General features: G+C 45.5%; 1 protein-coding gene across 8 annotated transcripts in view; it reads right to left on the minus strand.

The window, feature by feature from the left end:
* Nucleotides 1-516: 516 nt before the first annotated feature.
* The window catches only part of ANKRD17 (ankyrin repeat domain 17), a 53940-nt gene continuing 32455 nt past the window's right edge, over nucleotides 517-22001 (minus strand). For 2 of the 8 annotated variants that reach the window (XM_029964538.1, XM_025896318.2), the window contains 21 exons: nucleotides 20901-21656; nucleotides 15784-15932; nucleotides 14582-14693; nucleotides 14258-14403; nucleotides 13096-13238; nucleotides 12433-12646; nucleotides 11843-12018; nucleotides 11440-11602; nucleotides 10649-10744; nucleotides 10299-10415; nucleotides 9633-9804; nucleotides 8939-9386; nucleotides 8692-8847; nucleotides 8332-8481; nucleotides 6207-7858; nucleotides 5030-5227; nucleotides 4154-4402; nucleotides 2632-2739; nucleotides 2256-2431; nucleotides 1980-2144; nucleotides 517-1110 (listed from right to left, as the gene is read on the minus strand). In XM_029964538.1, the coding sequence (XP_029820398.1) occupies nucleotides 1051-1110; nucleotides 1980-2144; nucleotides 2256-2431; nucleotides 2632-2739; nucleotides 4154-4402; nucleotides 5030-5227; nucleotides 6207-7858; nucleotides 8332-8481; nucleotides 8692-8847; nucleotides 8939-9386; nucleotides 9633-9804; nucleotides 10299-10415; nucleotides 10649-10744; nucleotides 11440-11602; nucleotides 11843-12018; nucleotides 12433-12646; nucleotides 13096-13238; nucleotides 14258-14403; nucleotides 14582-14693; nucleotides 15784-15932; nucleotides 20901-21656 (5606 nt within the window). In that variant the 3' untranslated portion in view covers nucleotides 517-1050. The remainder of the gene's footprint in view (nucleotides 1111-1979; nucleotides 2145-2255; nucleotides 2432-2631; nucleotides 2740-4153; nucleotides 4403-5029; nucleotides 5228-6206; nucleotides 7859-8331; nucleotides 8482-8691; nucleotides 8848-8938; nucleotides 9387-9632; nucleotides 9805-10298; nucleotides 10416-10648; nucleotides 10745-11439; nucleotides 11603-11842; nucleotides 12019-12432; nucleotides 12647-13095; nucleotides 13239-14257; nucleotides 14404-14581; nucleotides 14694-15783; nucleotides 15933-20900; nucleotides 21657-22001) is intronic. The other 6 variants (XM_029964539.1, XM_029964543.1, XM_029964542.1 and 3 more) reach the window with 6 other exon arrangements.

The raw sequence follows: 22001 nt of genomic DNA on the forward strand, positions 1-22001 counted from the left end.
GAGCACCACCTAAGGGCAGGTATATGGACACGGGTATGTACAAGGCTTGTGCCCACCTCAAATACCACAGGATGTAAAAGGCAAGTGGGGAATTTTTTCTGGCTTTCAAAGGAGCACCATAATAAAAACAAGTAGTGCTTCTTAAATCTGAGTTGTACATTTCCTTTAAACACTATGCACAGGAACTGCAGGGGGATCTTGACTGGATCAGTGCCACTGCTCACCCAGTCTGGCCTCAAAGGACCCCCCAGACTTTACCTCCTGGTACTGCTGTTCACACGTGACAGCTCCTGGCTGTAAGGGAATTCCCACCTGAACTTCTCCAAATAAACCTTCACAGGGCTTTTTCTGGAATAAACTTGCCTTTGGAGCTTTCAGCAGGGAAGCTCTCATTTCAAGCAGAGAATGTATGTATTCTCAAAAAAATCCAACACATATTTATTTGGGAAAAGCCCTCTGATAATGCCTAGGGTTTTTGTATTTTTATAACGTACTTAAATTACACAAGTAGAAAAGTTATGCTTATTAATAGTTTAATGTATGAAGGAAACATCCAGATTTCTGAATATGAAGGTACATATCTCACATTAATTTAAGTCTACATAAAGTAGAGCCTCTATAACTGACATATTGAAATTTACTTTCTGCTTAGCCATTTGTTATGTAAACAATTGTACATTTATTTGCCATTCTAAAACTTCAGGATCAAGTTTACATAATTTTGCTAAATTTCTGTGTTTGCTCAGAAGCAGTTTACAGTACTAAAACCAACCAGCCAAAGAACAGCTTCAACAGAAAGTTATGTCAGAAAAAAAAAAAAAGAGGAGGAAAGGAAAGAAGAAAGTCTAACTAAGTTGAAACATATGATGGTGGGGAATGGGTGGTCACAATGTTCACAGAAAAAGGTCAGTTAGTAAGTTCTTCTGCAAAAAGCCTACACACTTCAGTCAAGCACATCAGTAGAATGATCTGGGAGCACATAAACTGTTTCTGCCATTTGTGGTTTCCTCTGCAAAACAAGGAATCTCAAGGCCAGCACGTTGATCCCACTCAGCCCAGTTGGTTCATATGCACACTGTTCATGTGAGGTGTCCAAGTTCCAGTCCACACCTGCAAGAGAGACCTGTGTTAACCCTTTGCTTGGGGCTGCTCAGAGCAGGGCACAAGTCACAGGGACACTGCGGGGCCCAGGAGAACTAACAGGACTCTGTGCATGTGCCAAAGCACTTGCAAGGCCTGAATCCCTCCAGCTCCCAGAGCAAGAGACTCATCCTCCTTTTCGAGTTTAGATCTGATATCAATCAATAACTTGATTTCTGGCACCTTATCTCCCTCCAGCACCCTCAGCTCTGAGGAAAGCCAAGTCTAACCAAGTGAAGCTTTCTCTGGGGGACAAAGTTTCCTCATTAAATCAGAAACCACCTCACTGTGGTCAGGAGCCACTTCAGAGCAATACCTGAACTGTGGCCAAACCCCCTCTTCCACACACCTATGGTCTGCCAGAGCTGGGAGCTGTTCCCTGGAGCTTGGATCATTCCCAAGCAAATTAAGCCTAGAAACATCTTTATTTAGTAACAGTGTAACAGAGCTCACTGTCTAATTAAAAATAAACACAGGATACAATCTAACAAGAGCCACTGATGTTCCATTAGAGTATTAGTTGCTGAGTAGGAACAAGAGGTTTAGGGGAATTAAACGCGCTGCCTAAATTATATTTAGTGGACAAGCCAGGCAAGATCAGAGCAGCAAAGAGCTACTTACTCCCTTCCTATTAGCACTCCTAACACAGTCAGGAGTCCAGCAACAACCCCCTGCTGTTTTCCATTTCTGGGAAGGGAAAGCTTCACTAACAGCAAAAATAAATGGCTTTTCCTACCAAATTTTGCCCCAAAATTTGTTTTCCCAAATGCACAACCGCACAGACAGGAATCACGATGGTTTTGGGTAAAATACACAGTGTAAAAAAAGGGAACAAGTACCGTCTGAGGCCCGTTGTTCTCTGTGGAATTTGAAACCATCTTTATCAGCGAGTTCCAAGATGGGTCAGCAGCATGAGGCCCGTTAAAGATGGGGCCTCCAGTACCATCTGTGATGGGGGCTACGGGAGGAATCATGGCGTTCCCATACACAGAAAAAGGCATTCCCTGAGGGCAAGGAAAAGCAACAGTCAGGATGTTTTTGTGGACGCTGCTATCCCTGCACAGACAGAAGGGTTAAGAGGGCTTTGTGCTGCCTATCAGGCCCAAGGTCATTACCCCGACTTTTGGGAAGTCCATGTATCCTGCAGGAACGGGCTGATGGAATGTACCGGAAGGCGTGACGATTCCCGTGCTGTCCCTCTCCATGGCTTGGTGGGAGAACACGCCCGGGTCGGACATGGGCCGGTGGATCATGTGGCTTCCCATCCCGCTGTGACACCAGTCCACTTTATCTGACAGCACAGAGACACAGCATTACCCACACGACACCCCCCCCTCCTGCATCCCCCAGCCTCAGCTGTGCCCCCTGCTCAGCCTGCAGCTCCTGCACCCACGAAAACTCTGGCACGTGTGGGATGGCGAGCACCACACCGTGCCCCTGCAGCCCCCCAGCCAGAGCCCTGAGGCGGTGCCAGGAGCTGGGAACAGTTACCTGTGACCAGGGCGCTGCCCCTGCCATTCTCCTCCACCTCAACAGCAAAGCTGGCATCTGGGCTAACTCTCCCTCCTCCAAAAACCTCAATTCTTTGCGCCTTTGGTGCTGTGAAAAGGGTATGTATGCTACGAAGACTGTTTGCTCCACTTCATTACCATTCTTCCATTTATTATTTAATATTCTAAGAGACAGAGAAGTACTTTTGCAAAGCAAAACCAGAGAATGACCAGCTCCAGACACGTGCTCGTGTACTAATTACATGAATTCACCAGGGGGAGCTTGGTATTGGTGCTACAGTTCAAACCTCAGACATTCATAAAGCCAATTTTCAAAACAAAACATAAGGAAATTGTATTTGGAGAACGGATACAAAAACATTTCTGAGACACCTCATTAGTCAAGAAAAGCCAATCCTGTTGTGAACTGAAAATCAAAATATTCAAGTAATTGAAAAAAGTAGAAAGCAAGAAGCATTCTGAAGGCCAAGACAGGCACAAAGGACAACTTTTACAGCCAGACAATATAAACAAATATTACATTTCTAAAGCCTTACCTGGGAGAAGACCACTAGTGAAGTAAAATGAGGTTTGTATTTGGGGATAAACCCCAGGGCAGTCAGTCAGTTAAAACCTTAAGCTGCCTGGACTCAGTCAAGCAGCAGAACAGGTTACTTAGAGGGGCTGAGCAGTTTCCATTCCCGTTCCTGCAGGTTTTCCCAGGCAGACTGGATAAAGCCCTGAGCAACCTTGTCCAGCCTCATGGCAAACCCCATTTTGTGTGGGAGGCCAAGAGGACCTCCAGAGGTCCAATCCAACATGGTCTTATGATTCACACCTCCCATCCCAAGAAAAAACCCCCACAGAAACTAACAATCAAACCCAAACCCCCCCCATCAATATGACAAAAATTCATCAGTCTCCTCTAAGTTGCGTCCGAGATTCCAGGCGAGTTTGCTGAAGTTATTAATAAATTATGAAATACTGAATTCTATGTGACTCCAGGAGAGCCAAGAGCTTGTGTTGGTAAAATGCAAATGGCTGGAAAAAACAAAAAAAACCCAAACGTAGAACATTACCACTTAAGAGAAGCACCATCCTCAGCACAAAAAGCTCTATCTTGGCTACAAATTAAATATTATCTCCTACTGTACAAACCATCTCTTTCATCAACAGAAAACCCCCAGACAGTTATCTTGAGAAACCTTAATTTCCCCTCTTCCTAAATCAAATGATCCTCACCCAGTTCACCCCTGTAAACCCTGTGGTTTTATTTTTCCTGTTACTTCTTACTTGGAGTACCAGATCTTCACAGCCAGGGCGTTTCAGAACTGTTTTCTGAGACCTCAGTAAAACACAAATAACTGGACAGCAGGGCAAACAGAAGTCCCCGCTCCAAATCCCTCGGGAAGAGCACTCCTGTATTTTGAGGCACTCACTTCTGCATCATCCTCCAGCACTGGAGTGAGTTTGGGAAACACAACACTGTGATCAACTCAAGTGCACCTATGAACACCACATACCTTGACTGCCACCTATACCTTCGAAGGACCAGATCCCACTATGTCCCACTGGAGCAGCCAAGTTGCTCCCAATAACAGAAGGAGTAGACGTTCCAGTTTGTCTAATACGTGCAGACCGTTCAGTCCCGATGGGAACAGGAACTTTTCTGTCCTGAGAAACATTACTGGGCTTTTCTGATCCCAAGGACACTGCTGAAGGGGTGGGAGAGGGTGCTCGTACTCCAGAGGACACGGACTGAGCAGGAGATTCTGCAAGGAGAGCAACAGGAGCACTTAGTGGTGGCAGCTAGATCCCAAAAACCCACCCCTGGACGTCCAGCAACTGACAGTGGGGAGCTGGTCAATGCCTGGTTCATCCAGCACACATTTCAGGATAAATTCAAGTCTTACTTTCAGATCAGAGAGACATTTACCATTGATTCAGTCCCTTATATCAAGTGCTTATCATGCCCTGGCAGCCCAGCCACTGGACACACAAGACAAAACTTTAAATGAGCATCACTCTTTATCAGAAGCAGAGGATTTGAGCATTACAGCCAGAACCAGAGTTGAAAGAAACCCAAAGAAATCCATGCTGCCGTTGGGTTTATTTTTTCCTCTTTTTTTTTTAATCTCCTTTTTTAAATCCTGATTTGTTCCCTGTGGGCTTTTTGTCATTATTTTTGCCAATAAATCAGACTAACTCATTCCCTGAATAAGCCAACACTCAACAGCTTCTTATTTTTTTGCCCACAAAACTGCCCCGCACAGGCAGAGCTGGAGGAAGGCACCAGAACCTGCCCCAAGGATTTTCTCTCGGAATTCCTTACACGGATCTGTGAGATCACTGTATTTACACGGCAGCTTCTCACCCGCTGCCCGCTGAGCAGAACTCACCGTTGGATGCTGATGAACACGGGGGCAACAAACTAAGAGGGGAAAAATGCTGTCTGTTAAAATTAGCAGCTGCAGGTGCTCCGCCGAGAGGTGCCCCGGGCGCGTAGATCTGCCCTCCCGAAAGGTTTGAGGCAAAGTTCCCCAGGTGTGTAGAAGAAGGTGTTACAGAAGCATAGGGGGAATCCATACTGACAATACCTAAGAGAGAAACGGGCACAAATGACTCCCAGGACTCCAGTACCTCCCTCAAGACCTTGCCATACTATGGAAATAAGAAGGAAAGAAGGAAAACTTTTATCCCGTGCATTTTTGGGGGGGTGCGTTACTATTTTCCAAAGAAAACTGGGAGTCTCAAGCTTTCCACTTTGCAAGTCTGGACTGCACGTGGCAATTGTGCTGTACATAAAAACCAAGAATGATTCCTATTTTATTAACACCAAATGGCACCAATTAGCCAAGATATTTGAAATACAAGATTTACTGCTCCCTTCAGTCCTTTTCAAGGAAGAAAGGGGAAAATCAAATCGTAGGGGTCTAAGATTTATATATCTGTATATCTTACGGTTATTGTCATATATCAAAATGCTGAGAAGTATATTAAACTGACAAAACTCCACACCATCACATTCACAAAACAGGAAAAAGCCTGCTCTTGTATTGATTCATAAACAACTCAGAGGTCCTACAAAAACAGGCAAAGATGGCCCAAACCATATCTGTACTTTCTGAAAGCTACAGAACAGGTTCCATGACAACCCCCTGGCCTCTGCTTTGGGCAGAGGGCTCAGTGTTTCCCTACAAATTTCAGGTAGTGAAGGAAATAACATTTTTTGCTCAAATTTAGTAATTAAGAGAACACATCTCTTTTAAGTTATAAGTTCGCACCTAGAAGACACTGCATATTTTTTTACAGCCTCAGGACATGTTACCACAAACCAGAGCAGGCATTAGGTGGTAGTAGGGAAGAGAGGTGGAAACAACAGTGAAGTGTTTTATTATCTCACCTATCAGAGCAGAGCAGACTGCAATGGCAAAAAGTGACTTTTATCAAGCTCATCAGTTGCCACCCAGTTATTAGATTTGAGAGGGGGTACTTAAAAAGGAAAATGAGCTCTACTTGGCTTGAAAAATCCAGAATAAATTGCGTTATTAAGGTGTGGACACAAAACACACTTACCTGAGGGACTTGGAGCTGGCCTCTGTAACGGTGGCCTAAAACCTGGGGCTTTGGAAGTGTCAGACTGATGTAACGGATCTGAATTTGGCAAAAATGAGGACTTAGTGGAGAGCATGGATTCTGGTGGCGTCTGAGATGAAACGACAGACCCACCCCAGAAGGCATGAGCAGACGTGGGGCTGTTCTCAAACAACGTACTAAAGGGCCCGAAAGGCAGAGTAGCACTGAAGTTGTTCCCCATGGGCTTGTTCGCCGGGTGGGCCGAATTCTGAGAAGCACTTTGTGTACTTAAGGTAGAAGGAAGCTGCACTGAAGAAGGAACGCTGTGGGGCCTTTTGATGTGGTTCACGTTGAGGACTGCGACGGAGGAGTTTTGCACAGGAGCTGGATTCTTGTGGACGCTGCCGGTTGCATGGACAGGCGGTCTGATGGCCGGGGTTTCCATCTTGGCTGTGGGCTGGGCAGACCCCATGGACGTCTGGGACACGGGGTAGGTCATCGGGGTGTTGGTCGGACCCGCCACGGGAGCAGATGAGCTCGTCGCCGCTAAATTTGGAGGCACAACCAGCCGAGGATCTGGAGCAGGAACCTGAGGTTGCTGGAGAGGGGGCCTGGCCTCTGGCAGAGGAGCTCCCGGAGGCTGCTGATGAGCAGGATGCACGGAGGAGCTGCCGGTGCCGGGGTTGGGCTGCCTGCTGCCGGTCGAGCCGCTCGCTTCCACCGCGGGCGGGCTGCCCGCGTCCGCGTCAGACGAAGGTGCACCTTTGTTGGGAGAGGCCGCGGCCACGCAGTCGGAAGGACTGCTCCTGGCGACGCCCGCGGGCTGCGCGGGAGGAGAGGGAGACGAGGGGGAAGAGGCGGGGTAGTGTTCTTTGGCAGTAGGAGTTGGATACGTGGCGTTGGTGGGCGCCGTGCTCGTGTTGCTCGCCGTGGTGGTCACAGTGGTCGTCGTGGCGTTGGACGTCTTCACGACCGTGACGAAGAGCTGTCTCCTGACCGAGGGGGAACTCGGGCTGCCGCTCGCGGAAGAACCAGGCACAGTGGAGGCCACCGAAGTCGTGGTCGCCGTGGGACTCGTCGTCAGAGAACTCGCCGGGTTCCCCTGAGCACCGCTGCTGTTCTGGCTGTTGTGGCGAGGCACCATGTGAGGTTTCGGCGAGTTCGTGGCTCTCGCGGGGCTCAGCGGCCGAACGGGAAACGGGCCCCACGTGGACTGGGCTGGTGGGAAAGTACCTCCAAAGTGTGTCATGGGCAACCGAGGCGGACGGATCTGCTGGAAGGTCTGAGCGGCGAGCAAAGCGTGTGCAAACTGCGGAGGAGGATACGCCAGCGGGAGGGAGACTTGGAAACCAGGCCGCACATTGTTCACGGGGTTCTTAATGCTCTTGTGAGTGGAGGCTGAGGAGATGGCAGGCACGGAGAGCGCGGAGGCAGGCTGGGACGCCGACGAAGCAGCTACGGTGGTCACTTTGATGCCCACGAGAGAACTGTTAGCAGCTGTGGTGGTGGCAGGCGCCGAGGACCCCATTTTGGAGTTTGCGGTCGAACTTTTCAAACGGTTCTTTGGAATAAGTTCATCGATTTCCTTATCCGGATCCTTAATCAGAGCGTTGATCAACTGCGTGGCCTGCCTGGTTGATTCTGTGCCACCCCTACGGAAAGGAAGGAAGGGGAAAGCACATCTAAGCATTTACATACATTATAGCCAAGAACCTCCAACACACGATCCACCATCCAGCCTGCCTTCTGTCATGCTAACACAGACAGGAAAATAACTCTCCACCTGTAAACTGAGCTTGGCAGGTTCCTGCTGCTGACAATTGCTCAAGAAGCTCAAGTTGAAAACTCTGACTCTCCCCAAAACGCCAAATGGTTAAAATATTTACTTCCCTAAACAAGTCTACCTATTTAACCATGTCCCAGCGTTTATGCTTTGCCTCATCTCACAACTTGTATTTAGTACCAACACACGGTGGTTGTACTCGTGCTTCCCCATTCACCTCCCCTGCCTCAAAGTGATCTTCCAAGGAGCAACCAGATCAAGCCTTTTCATTTTTCTATACAGGCACGTGTTCTACAATGAGAAGATCCCCGCAGGAAGGAGCAAATGAAGGCTCCTGCTCACCTAATGGTGATTATCCGATCTCCAGTTTTATCCTTCTGTTTGTCAATGTCTATGTGCGCTCCTGTGCACTCCCGGATCGCGTTGATGTTACATCCTCCTCTGCCAATGACTCTGGAAATTACAGTTGATGGAACAGAAACCTTCTTGGATCTGTAGAAAAAGAAACAATATTTAGTGGGAAACGCTTCCAAGGCAAGAAGTTGTGGGCAGGTTGGTCAAAATAATCTTCCATTTCCTGATTCAAGCTACGTAGCAGCAGTTTTGTGAAATCTCAGCCCCCCTAAGAAGGTCATTCAGTAACTCCAGGGAGGGCTACACAAAGGACAGCAACAAGGGGAAATAGGGGAGAATGTTGTTTACCTTCTCACAACTTCCTTCCACCCTTCTTCTCTTTTCTGACCACGTTTGGGACTAGCAATGGTTAGCTTTCCGTTTGGAGAAGAAAGGGGAGAAGGAGCAGATTTTGTGCAAGTAGACAAGGAATTATTTGTCACTTCATTAATAACTTCAGACAACCTGTAAAAGAAATGAAATGCTGTTATTATGTGGGGAAGAAAAAAAAAAAAAGGATGACTTCTACTTTGCATGCAGGGTCCCAGGGACTTACTTGATGGACGACTTGCCAGGAGCTGCTTTCCTCTCATCCTTTGGACAAGTGACAAGCACCGATGGTTGCTTTTTGTTACTCTGAGTGTTAGTGCTGGCCGTGGAAGAATGATTGTCACTCTTGTGGCTGCTGTTGCTATTGCTGCTCTCATCGCTACAGCTGGAGATCCTCATGTTGTCACTGTCGCCACTCTCACTGGTGCTGCTGCTCTTGGATTCCCCGTTCACCTTCTCGGGCTGGCTATAGGAAATTGGGAGCTGATCATCAAATATAATCTGAACGTTATCAGGGGTTACTTTGTTTTTCCTGTTTTTCCTCTTGGAGCTTGTTGTGGTGATGGTGTTATTCCTCTTCCCATGGGATCCTGCTAGTGTTGTCCAGGTGGCAGATATACCTATGGTGGTGGTGGTGGTAGCACTGGGAGGCTCCATTGGGACTTCAGGATCATCTGATGGAAGAATAAAAAAAAGCAGAAGTTAGCTTGTGTGGTTTAGCTTTCCAAATCACACCTGTCCTATCAAACAACTCAGGAATAACTTCACAAGGCTCCAAACACCACCCAAACCCAGTAACTGTGCAGACATGCCTAAAGCTATAGGATGTCATAACATGGAGCTTCTCCCCTTTTTCTATCAACTCATACAGAATTTCATTTTTTTCTTGGAATAAATGCAGTAGCAATTTAACAAATCACCTTCAGCTTTTAACTTCTCTTTCTCCTGAGCAGCTTGAAGTTCAAAATTCTCTTTATTTTTTGCTTCTATTTCTTCTAGTTTTCGCCTTTGTTCTTCTTTTTTCTTCCTCCTCTTCTCCTTTCTTTTCTCTCTTTTGGCAGCCAAAGCCAGTCTCCTGCTTTCTTCCCTCAGCTACAAGTCAAGCACATGGAACAGCATTACAAGATTGCCCATGCATTTCAAGAAATCCAAATGCTTTCTATTTCCTAGGATGTTACACTTGGATTTTTCTTTTAACTTCCTACTACAGTATTACGGTTTCTAGTAAATCAGTGTATTTTATTTAAGACACAAAACAGGGTTTAGGACTAAAATCCATATGACTGGAAAATGCCCATCTGTCTTGCACTTGACAAAAACACATTCAGAAATCCTTCTTTTGGGTACAATATTATTCCAGAGGAAACAGTTATACTGACGTTTCCTGATACTATTTCTCTGAATCATAGCAAAGATGAAAGATTACCTGAACAACAAGATGCTCATCTGTAGACACTCCAATTATGGTAATTACACAAACCCCTATACACTCAATACCTACTTTCACTGACCTCATCATCCTGAAGGAACGTGAAACTGGAATTTTACCAAAGAAGTATTCCCAGCTCCAAACTCTTCCCACTTGCCTTCTCCAAGTCCAGTTCCTCCAGCAGAATGCTTGCATTTTTGTTGGCTTCTGCAGCCTGTCTATCTTTGGCTTGAACAATTGACTCCATACACAGGTGGCACTTCTTCAGCATCTCCTGAATGAGAAAGTACACCAACCCTCAGTTTTCCAAAGTGTTTGGATGCATGGTGTCCAGCCTACACTAATAATTTACTAACCATTTTTTTGCTATCTTTCTTCTCAAGAATCCCCATGGGACTCATCCTCTGGCTGAAAGCTGGTGGCCAGCAAGCTGACGAGAACTCACAACGTGGCCTCTAAAGCTGAGGCACAGCACTATTCCCCCTCCCATCTTCCCTCCCATCTTACCTTGTCAGTGATGGTTGCTATGTATCGCATGCACTCCGAGTCAGATGGGAACTGGTTCACCTCCTTCACCAGGTAACGCACCACCTTCACGTGCCCCTGCAAACACAGTGCAAGGATGACTCTTTCAGCCCAGCTGCCTCTGGTTTGCTGACAAACACTGCAGTCCCAGTGCTCTCAACCCTTCTTTTTTACACCCTTCTCACCTCCTCAACTAGTGGGGCATGCTTCTGCACACTTCTGACAGCAGAGAAGGCATGGAATTGCAGTACCTGTCATCAGATTGCCCTTGCTCCAGCTGTACTTCCACAAACTTCTGCTTCTGGGGTTTTTTTGGGTGGCTTTCAGATGCCCAGCTCTCACAGCTGCAGGCTCCTACACTCATCTGCGATCCTCCCAGTACTGCAGCACCTCAACTCCACTCCCTGGCTAACAACAATCATCTCTAGACTCAAACTGGGCTAAACTGCACTTTTTTAGACCAAAGTCCTCATCCTCTCTTGCATAAAGAACCAATCCAATTTCCCCCCAGTTCTACCACACACAAACGCCCTGCAATTCTCACCCCTCACACACTCCAGAACCAGCCTCAGTAAACTGCCTATAAAGCAAATTCCTACTAGAATTTAACACAGATATTACACAGGTGACACACACACCTATTTTGGAATATTCAAGGCCAAGTACTAAAATGAACTGACATAGTGTCTGACAGCTACATTCTACTTCTAACAACTGTGTAGGGATGATCAAGACAAGCCCAGACGAGAGCCAAGCTGAACTTCACGTCCTACCTTTCGGAAGGCTGCCATGAGAGGAGTTATTTTCCTGTTATCAGCTGCATCCACGTCAGCTCCAGCCTGAACGAGCAGCTGGACGACATCGAGATGCCCCCCGTTGGCTGCCAGCCAGAGCGGAGTATTGCCCTTCTTGTTCCGCACGTCGATGTGAGCTCCCCTACAACACCAAGCACACCCCTTCAAACCCCTGCTTCTGGGCAAAAGGAAGCACTCTGACACCAAAGAGAACTTCATCTGAGCACCTGTGATAAATGCAAATTCACAGGAATGGTCCCAGACACAGAAACTTTCCCATTTCCTACCCTGGCATATATTAGGAAATATTATTGCATATTGGGAAAATTAGTCTAAGTAAGGCCATATTTCTCTTTAAGCTGTTCATTTACAAATCCAGTACCTGCTAATGAGGAGCTCACAGAACTTGTAGTGCCCTTTGTCTGCTGCAATGGTTAAAGCTGTGTCTCTGGAGGAAGGTACCGGGGGAGCGTTTACATCTGCACCTTTGTCCAGCAGGACCCTGCCCACTTCTGCGTATCCCCCCGAGGCTGCTTCCATCAAAGGAGTGAGACCAGTCTGGGACAAGCAGGCAGGAAAAAGAAGCAATTATTCAGGGGGGAAAGGGGGTTCACTTGACAGCAAGGATTTATTTCAACTTCCAGGAACATAATGGTTTATTATTCTTATGCTTATAAGCACCTTAAGATGAATTAAGGCTTCAGAAGAAACACACTTTTTGATGAACCGTGTAACGACAAAAACCCTCACCCCTAAGTGCAGCCATTTTTTTCTATACAAATTTTTTTTCTATACAGAATTTCTATACAATATACATTTTGTGTAGAACTGTAGAACTGTAGAGAACTGTTGTGTAGAACTGAACTAGAAAAGTTAACTTGCACAAAAAGGCAAGAAAATCAGGTAACAACAGCCAAGTGAAGACTTACAAAGCAGCACTTTTTGGAGACTTCTGCAGTGTTTGGTCCTTACCTTGGCTCTGTGTTCCACATTGGCTTTTCTGTCGAGCAGCAGGCTGACCACCTCAGTTCTCCCCTGGAAACAGGCCAGAGTCAGAGCTGTATTCCTGTTGGTCTCGATCTGGGCATTTATGTCGGAGCCCATGTCCAGTAACAGCTTGACAGCAGCAGTGTGCCCGTTCATGGCTGCCAGCATCAAGGGGGAAATGCCCAATTTGCTACCAGTTCTGAAAGAGAACGAAGAAAAAAAATCCCAAAACTCTTTAAAAAAAAGTCATTTCATAAACGTGATTATGATTAACTAGTGAAGGTAGAGTACTTATCCAAGACTGAAAAAATCAGCTACACACCAATTACTACTGAAGAACCTACAAGAGGTTCTCCACAGTAGCATCACATAGGACTAGTATTTCCACTTAGAAACACCACGCACGTCCCTTTTTAATTGCTTTAAATTTATGGGCATCTCTTATGAGGAGCACGACTTGTGCTTGGCCCTTCCCTTTGACCTGTGCAGTGCACACCTGAGCTGCTTTCTACCTCCCAATGGATGCAAAAGCATCACCTACACGCCCACACAGAGTAAACTATGCAGGGAAAACAAAGGGATAACACATGCTTTCTTCACATAACTCACAGCTAAAATCAGGAGAGGAGGGGTGCAAAGGGAACTTGCCTGGAATTGATTTCTGCCCCAGCATTCAGCAGAATCTTGATAATGTTCACGTAGCCACCCGAGGCGGCGAGGCTCAAAGGTGTGTAATCAGAAACATTCCTGTGCTCCTTGTTTGCTCCTCGAGCGAGCAGCAACTCCACCACCTGCAGGGTGTCAAGAAAGAACATCTGGTTTTCTCCAGAACTTACAAATCTATCCAGGACAAATGGCTTTCAAGCCTGAATATCCTGTTGGAAGATGTCAGTGGTAAGAAAGCCATTTCAGTCACTTGCTTCCCTACACTCCTCGCCTCCACGAACAGATGAGGCTGCAACCATGTTCCTAAAGCCCCTGGAAAACTTCCTGTAAAAAAATCAATTGCTCATTGGCATGCTTCAACCATTCACACCAAATTGCACAACATAGCAAGAGAACCCTTTTTATGATTATTTCAGCAGTCTTTAAAGACTGCCAAAGCCACAGATTCAATGTGAACGCAGCCTACAAAGTACTCCTGCTTTTTGTCCTCCCCTGCAGAGGACTTCACAAGAAACTCAACTGTCTGGCAACTTAAAATAACAATGTACACCGAGGTGAAAACCCCTTGTGTTATCTCTCATGCAATGTTTAATTTGCTCCACTTTCAGTTCTTAGGCATAAAAAATGTTTAGATTAGACCTGCACAATTCTCAATCAGAATGTTTTCCCATGAAATCACAGGACAAATATAATGTCAAACACTAAAACTGGGGCAGGAGGGCATCCTGACATCACCTCTACTGCCCTAAGCCCAGTGTCTTCCCATTTTCTTTCCCAAAAGCCATGATGTGCCTCATATATGGAACCCACTTGTGTCTAACCCCTGCTTCTAAACAACACTCCTCACATTCACTTTCACACCTAATTATGCTGGCAAAAGGCCCATAATGAGGCACTAATGATGGCAGTCATGAGGACACCTGCATAGTTATCAAAGGAGAGAAAGCAATCTATAGAAGACTTGGTTTAAAGTATAAATTGGAAAATGGGAAAAATGTGAACATCTTAGCATCCTTCTAAACCACACCATCCTGAAATAAGAGTGCTGAATTAAGTGACTGTAACTTTTCTGGAAGGTTGCCTTGCTCTACTGACACAATATATAATTCACACTCTGCTTTTGAAGACTAAAGTTTTACTTCACCTCTTGTCTCCCTCCGGAACAAGCCAAAGACAAGGGAGTGTCCTTGGTTCTCTCAGACTGGGCTTCAATATCAGCTCCATTATCCAGTAAGATTTCCACAACTCCCACATGACCAGCTGTAGCAGCCAAAATAAGCGGAGTAAACCCTGAAATGGAAAAGGATGTTTGAAGAGTCCATGTTCATATCTCAAGTGATGTGAGTTAAACCACCCGAAAATCAAGCCTAAATAGGCTTCACAAAAGGACTGGGTTTACTGGGGATTTATTTGGGATGAGAGGGTGGAAAAGCAGAGAGGGTCTGTACTGCCATGGTGAGACACCCACCTTTCTTGTCCCTGTGCTCGATGTTGGCTCCTCTCTCCAGCAGGGTCTGCACCAGCTCCTCATGGCCTCCAGCACAAGCCAGTGTCAGGGCTGTGTCATGGTTACTTTCAGTCTAAAACAGACACCACGTACACAAGATAAAGACTTGCTTTTTCAAGGACAGCCCATGTTATACTGCACATTAGCCAAAACAATAAAAAAAATTTATAAGCTAAAGATGTGTTTATTGATTCCCCTACAACTATCTTCTGTGTGCTAGTTCCTAACAGGATTCTACCTCCCCAGTCAGCTCTGCTGGGAGATTTAAGAAAAATCCTGACAAGAACTGAGATTCTTCAGGAACTAAGTTGTCATCTGTGTTCTCCTAACCAGATTAACTTCTTTACCACTGCTTGACTGTGACCTTTAGATGGTATAATGAAGGTAAGAATTCTATCTTTAATCTTAACACTCCAGTTCAACCAAAGGCTTGGTCACAGCAGAAACCAAGCCAAGTGCCACAGGCAGCTGAGGTACCCAGGACTGGCTTTCCAGAGGTTTCTCTCCCTTCCTCCACAAAGATCCCATGCCTTTCCTCTACTGCATGCTGCCCAAACCTCAGCCATGTTATGTACAGCCCAGAGCTCTGCACACATGGATGCCCAAGCAGTATGTGCATGCTTTTTGGTGACGGTCAGCTAGCTCTAAGTCAAGACGAAGTCGCCCTTTTAACAATTATTTTCAGTGCAAAAAAGCCCTTTCTTTAGTGGAAATGAGAGCTTGAATTATTTCCTCTTGTAAAAAAAAAATTCACAGAAATTATTAGTTTCAAGACTTCCATATGTCTGTGATCACTGGCCAACAACTTCAAGCACAACCAGAAAAATCAGTGTGCAACATTCTAAGGCTTATTTTTGTCTTAGTGTATTAGGCCAGAAACATATTTAATTTGTCAGTAGACAACTTTGCTGTTTTTCATAAGCCTGACAACAAAGGAATAAAAAATACAAGTGTTCAGTCATTCAGAGACCTTCTCTTTTGTTTGGTGAGAGCACAGAGCAGAGTGAGTTGCAACTCTCCAGGGAGTTGTTTGGGCTTTCCAAAAGCAGCAAATCCAGTCCCCAGACCCCAATCCATTATGCAAGAGAGCTGTTTACCACTGCTGAATTATTCAGGGTGCAGAGAAAAACAGCTCTGTAGCTCTGTGAGAGCAGCAGGCTCACCTGGGCATCGATATCTATAGCAGGGTAGATGGGCAGCATGGCTGAAGGAGAAATGATGGGACTCGGAGTCGGCGTCTGAGGTTGGGACACTGAGGTTGCAATGCTGTGGGTAGGAGTGTTTGACATTGCAGATGCTCTTCCACTCACTGCTGTTGGACAGAAGAACCACACTTAGTCAAAGCAAAACACCTCCAAGTTTGACGTGACAATAAAGGGAACTCCCACCGACAGACAGAGCTCCCTGAAAACTCTATTTTCCACCAACATATATATTCCACGCATTTAACCCAGTCTTTGAGCATTTAACTCTTTGAATTTAACTATGAAAAAGGTTTACTGTATTCAATCAAAGAAAGAGTTAAGTATCAGCTTGACATGTTTTCTAGAAGCCCACCACAAGAAAAAAATTATTATTATTATTTTTTTTTTAACCCGATGATCTTTCCTCCAACAAATCAGCCATTATTTGGACCAGAGTTCCATACCTTTAGAAGCAGGGCTGTAGAACAACTCCAATCAACGGGTATCTACACATTTCTCTTAAAACAGTTTAAATATTTTCATATAAAGGTCTGGCCAACCTTCACCCTCCACCCCCCCATAAACACAAAGAAAAAGCAACAGGGTCAGGATGCTCACATGGCAGAATTTGCTGAAACCAGAGAAGTGGAAGCTTCCGAACAGCCAGTTTGCAGAGACTTTGGCCAAGGTGTTAGGTAAGCAAAGGTAACACCATTTACAGGGATGACAGTGTGTGGACATGACACAGAGAGCACTGACTGCCACACTCCCCGAAACTCATTCCATACACAGCAGGTTTCCAAGTACAGAGAGAACTTGAATCTAAAACAGCCTTTGGGGAAAAACTCCCATTTTCCTACTTCTCCTCAAAAGAACTCAGTGGGTTGTTTTCTCCCTGTCACTTCTCCAGGTGTTTCTCAGGTGTGACAGCAAAGGAGCAAACGAAGCACTGCTCACTTCTGTCCAGTTGACAAAAGTACCTTGAACTGCAAAATGAAACAAAGTTTTCCAACAGATGCCCCAGAACCTGTACCCTAATATTCCAAGTTGTGTGCTCCCATCTCTGCAAAGCACCTGTGTTTTACACTTATTATTAATTTCTGTACTTCCTACACAAAATCCCAGCAAAGCAGCTAATAAATGTCACTGTGAGAAACAAAGAACCCCCAACTTCTAAGGCAAAAAGTATCATTAACCTTATATTTAAGGGTAAATCAGAATTCAGGATTCAAACTCCCTTGATCTTTACATTCAAGTGCCTTTTGCAAACTTATCTCACCTTAGAAATCCCACTGGTATGGATTAAAAGAGACATAAAGAAGCTATGATGAAATATTTTGATGTAAGGTCAAAAACAGCACATGTGTTTTAAAGAGTTGCTAAAAATTCCTGTTCCTGTCCCAGTATGGGGACTGAGGAACATCTGCTATGTTACAAGAGACACTATTAAAGTTCTTAGACTTAAAAAAAAAAAAAAAAGTTAGTTAAGAAGGCCTTAATTCAGGTAAAGTCTATTCTTCACTTTTGCAGTGAAGGGGAAGAAAAAAACCCAACCCCTCCTTCCCCCCCAAAAAAGAGAGAGACACGTATGATTCATCAATAATCCACAAATATACTTTATATTCCTACAGCACATTTCACTAGGACACAACGTTTATTTTTATGGGTAATGATTTGATGATATTTATTTCAACATTACCTGTGCAGAGCTGTAATTTATAATAACTGTGCCAAGGGTGACGAACAGAACCTTTACAGTGCCCAAACTCAAACATTCCAAGTTTTCAATAAGCCAGATTTTCACGACATCCCTGAGAACTGGGAAGAGTAGCCAACTAGCCTGGTCTAAATACACTGATAGTCCGTATTTATCTTTTCCCTCTGCTCCTCCACCCACTCTAATGGACTAGTGGCAAAATGGAACCCCAAGCCTGTACTCCACCATGAAAACATCATTACTTCATGCCTGGGCTAACCAAGTCTGCAAAGTTAGTTCACTAGCAGAGTGTTTCAGACTATCAGTTTTGTGCTAACTGATACTAGAGCTGCTGTTTATCTTGATTTCTTTCTGGGCACATCTCAACTTTCTCATAATTTAAATGAAAAAAGGTCACCTCACAGCAGCTCCCTTCTCCCCCTCCCGAGAAGCATTTGTCTTACACCTTTAGACTCCCCTTTCCTCTTCTGGAGGACCATTCCATGTCTCACTAGTGCTGTCTGACTGTGGGCACAGTGCTGTCCTTATGCACTCATTCCTTATCTCCTGGAAGGTCAGCAGTGCACGGATAAAGGTTGTTCCACACTGCACTGCAATAAGCCAAGATGAGGAACTGAATACAAAAACACCTTACAAGAAATGCACTGCACACCTCAGCTTTTTCCAACTGGTTTCAGGCCAACTCTCCAGGCCTGTTCCACACCAGCTCCTCCCATGCCCTCAGTTCTTACAAGCCGTGTTCCTGTCACACAGGCTCACCATCACTCCAGAGCACTTGAGATGCAGAACATGCCTCGGATTACAACAGCCCAAGCTCTGTTCCGAATTCCAGTGCAAACCCAGCCTTGCTCCTGGGACTGAGGGCTCCAGGGGTGGTTATTAGTTCCAGCGTGCAAGGTGCCCTGGGGCAGGGCAGTCCCACACCAAACCAGCTCCTGCTCGGGTCCCAGCTGGCACACAGCCTGATTTTCCTGGGATGCTGGCACTCCACAGTTATAAGGACCTACAGTCAATGCAGACTCTTTGTCATGTATTTAGACAGGTTCATCCCACAAGGTCGCTTCCAGGAATTCATCTTATCAAGTGCTTCAAGATTCCTGAAGTTCTTTGTGAGGCTCTGGGACTCAACCCTTTCAATAGTTTCTACTTGGAAAAAAGTTCACTATTAAAAACAGGGCCTTTTTTTTTTCTTCTATATCTTTACCATACCACTCAACAGATTAAATGTTTTCATTCAAGACTTACATAACTAATACTAAAAAATACTACTTCTTACAAGCCTCACAGCAAACAAGAACACCTGAAGCTCAAGAGTAAACTTTTTGCATGCCCTCAATTCCAGCAGGATCAGAAAAGTAAAAATGAAAGATTATTTACTACTTACTCATTGTTTGCAACTAATTAGGCACAGAGATGCACATTAAATCAAGTTTGCACAGTCAAGGTGAAGCTTTGTTTCCTGTAACTGGTGCTGTAATCACAGCTCTGCCACGGAACTAAACTCAAGGCATCTCAGAAACAGGAATTTAAATCCATGGCAACACTCTAGAAGCTTCTATTAAAGCCACACACAGAGCTACCTATCAAACATTCAGGTGCTGTTTAAATGTTCTGTGTTACACAGAGCCCATTTCAGCTCCATGCTGAATTCTGATGTGTGTATTCAGGCTGGCACTGACTTTCTGTACTCAGGTCTGTGTCTGCTCTCACTTAAAACCCCCTGAAAATCAGCCCCTTCCAGAAAGTGAGCTGAGCCCTCGTTCCCAGGTGCATGTGTGCACACACATGCTAATGAGTGGGGCTGAGCAGTACAAAAACATTCACTCCAAGTCACAGGGCAAATACCTGCCATGCTCCAAAAGGCACGCACAGCAATTTGGGTACGTGGCAGGTGACCCGAAATCACGCCCTCTCAACATGTTACATGCAGTTAAACACATGGCAAATGTCCTAACTCCGGGTTTAAGTTATATTTAAACACAACTGAAGAGCATTGCAAAGATTCTTTATAAGTTACCAGGAACTGTAATTATCCCAACTCTTGAATTGCTATTGCCCTGTATCCCAGCATCTCCACAGGAAAGAAATTTTCACTATCAGAGCACGATAAATGTAGTTTTATATACTTTTTCATGCATCCATTTATTTTTATTCACTCCCAGTCTATGTCTAGGCTTCACTTCAAACAAGAGAATTCCAGTAAAGAATCTCCGCAGCTCCTCTAACTTTCTGTCATCTGTAATGAGGCTTTGCCTGGATACCAGGTCACTCATTAGGTGCCTAATTTAAAAAGTGTTGTTCCTCGTGTTTTAAACAATCCCCAGCTGGTAGTTTAGCCATTTACCATACCTTCCATTCACTCTGCTCCATTATACTCCAACTTCTGCAGTACACCAGGACCAGGTCTGGGCTAAAACCTTTTCGGAGACCTGCTGCCCCTGGCACACATCCCTCATCCTAACATGCTTTGCAAAGCTGACTTGTTCAAACAGACAGCACTCGGGAAAACAGAAGTGTATCAGCTTAAGCAAGAGCACCTTGGTACATTTTCATCAAGTGACATCATTTTTCAAGACTGTCCTGCCAGTTCCTCTGTGTTCAGCTGAGGAGTCACAGCGAGCACCACAGCCACTGCTTTAGTGTGGAAAGGGGATTAAGTGCAACAAACTGAAGGTGTCAAGTAAGCAACGCTAACAACTCACATATAAAACCCGTTTCATTCTTTTATTTTACTACTCAAAGCCTTAAAGCACTGATGTCACTGGGCAAAGAATTCTCACAAGTGACGACAAGCCTCTGGTCAGGCTAAACATGGTTCTTGCTGGCAAAGCAGCCATTTTTATGAGGAGTTATTTTTACAAGTCATAGGATTATCATCTTTTTTTCCAAATAGGAGTAAAAACTTTGCCTAGATAGACTATTTAAGGCCTACTAGTGCAGCTCTTATTCAGAAGATAAGCTCCTCACACATTCTAGGTTTAATGTGGTGCTGCAGTTGCTCACAGCCTCCTCCCAGTCAGCTCTCCGCTAGTCCAAAGTACTAACCAGTACTGTCAATGTGTTGTTTCTGAGCTACAATCAGATCAAAATACAACTGTTTGTACCTGGCACTGGCCCCCAGAAGTTACGAAGAGTTAAAACTGCCACCTCCACCATACCAACCTGACCATCTGGCACCATTAGCTCGGCCCTGCAAATTGAAAGGTTAAAGCTAGTTTTCCCAACTCCTCAAGACAGGGATCAGAGGGCGAGTGGTACTTGCTGTAGAACTCATGGGAATACACAAACACACACACACACACACACACATAAAAAGAAGTGGACATACCCTCAACTGGTCAAGCAAATATTATACCTGCTCATAACAACGTAAACCCACCTGCCATGATGTCATCCAGCGTGTCATTGAGCGTCTGAGCAGGGCTGGCTACCATTAACCCTTGCTGTGTTTCTGTGAGTATTCCTTGCCCCAGCCCTGCTAGTTGTGCTTGGCCCAGCACTGGCTGTCCAACTATAACACCTTGCAGTTCTGTAAGGTTTGCGATGGACCCTGGAGGTAAGGAACCTGCTGCCAGAGGCAAAGCTTGTGGCATGGCCAGAGGCTGAATTGGTGCAAAACCCGTCTGCGCAGCAGCTTGCTGGGGGTCATCTTTAAGCAAGATGGGGTCCACTTGCTGCAATCGTGCATAGTCTCCCTCTGAGAGTTGTTCTCCTACCCCAACAGGAGTCAGTAGTCCCAGATGCTGGCAAGACTGTTGCTGCTGCTGCTGCTGGAGCTGAATTCTTTGCGCTTTTACCTCTAGATATTGCTTTTTTAGCTGCTGCTGAGTTTTCAGCTGTAACTCTCGCTCCACTTTCTGCAGTTCCTCCAAAATCTTTTGTTTCTTCTGAATTTGTTCCTCTCTCGTTTTGTTCAGCTCCTCAATCTTCTCTTTGGTGAGCTGGTCAGCGTGTGCCAATTCCAGGGACTGCAGCTGAGCGTTCTTCTCTATGGCTTCTTTTATCCTCTGCTCCAGCTCTGTCAACTTGCCCTGAGCCTCTTCTACAATGCTCTCTGGAGACTGATTGGTGATGTAACCCTGTACATCCTGGTTGTTTGCTGGCAAATGACTGCTGGACTTTTGTTTAGAAGCAGCTGTGTGAAAAAGAAACCCCCTCAGAACCAATGGAAGTGCATACGAATGGCATCCTCATTACAGAGCTACTGTTGGGCCCTGCCCGGCCGGGTCCGCACCAAGGCACAGCACCCACAGGAGCTCAGCGTGCACTGAAGGCCCTCCAGGAACACCTACCCACTGGAACCCGGCAGCCGGACTGCAATTTAACAGGACCCACTTCTGCACATACAGCCCAGGTATCCCTGTGCTACGGTGACAGGTCTACTCCAACAATCGTTATGCTTTTGCCAAAGGAAGCGATTGTCTCGAGCCGCTGTTACCGAGTGCTGCTACAAGAAAACTGGGAGCAAAAAAGCAAAGGG

The sequence above is a fragment of the Manacus vitellinus genome, unplaced genomic scaffold (genome assembly GCF_001715985.3).
Source record: "Manacus vitellinus isolate BGI_N305 unplaced genomic scaffold, ASM171598v3 scaffold_73_pilon, whole genome shotgun sequence".
NCBI classification, from domain to species: domain Eukaryota; kingdom Metazoa; phylum Chordata; class Aves; order Passeriformes; family Pipridae; genus Manacus; species Manacus vitellinus.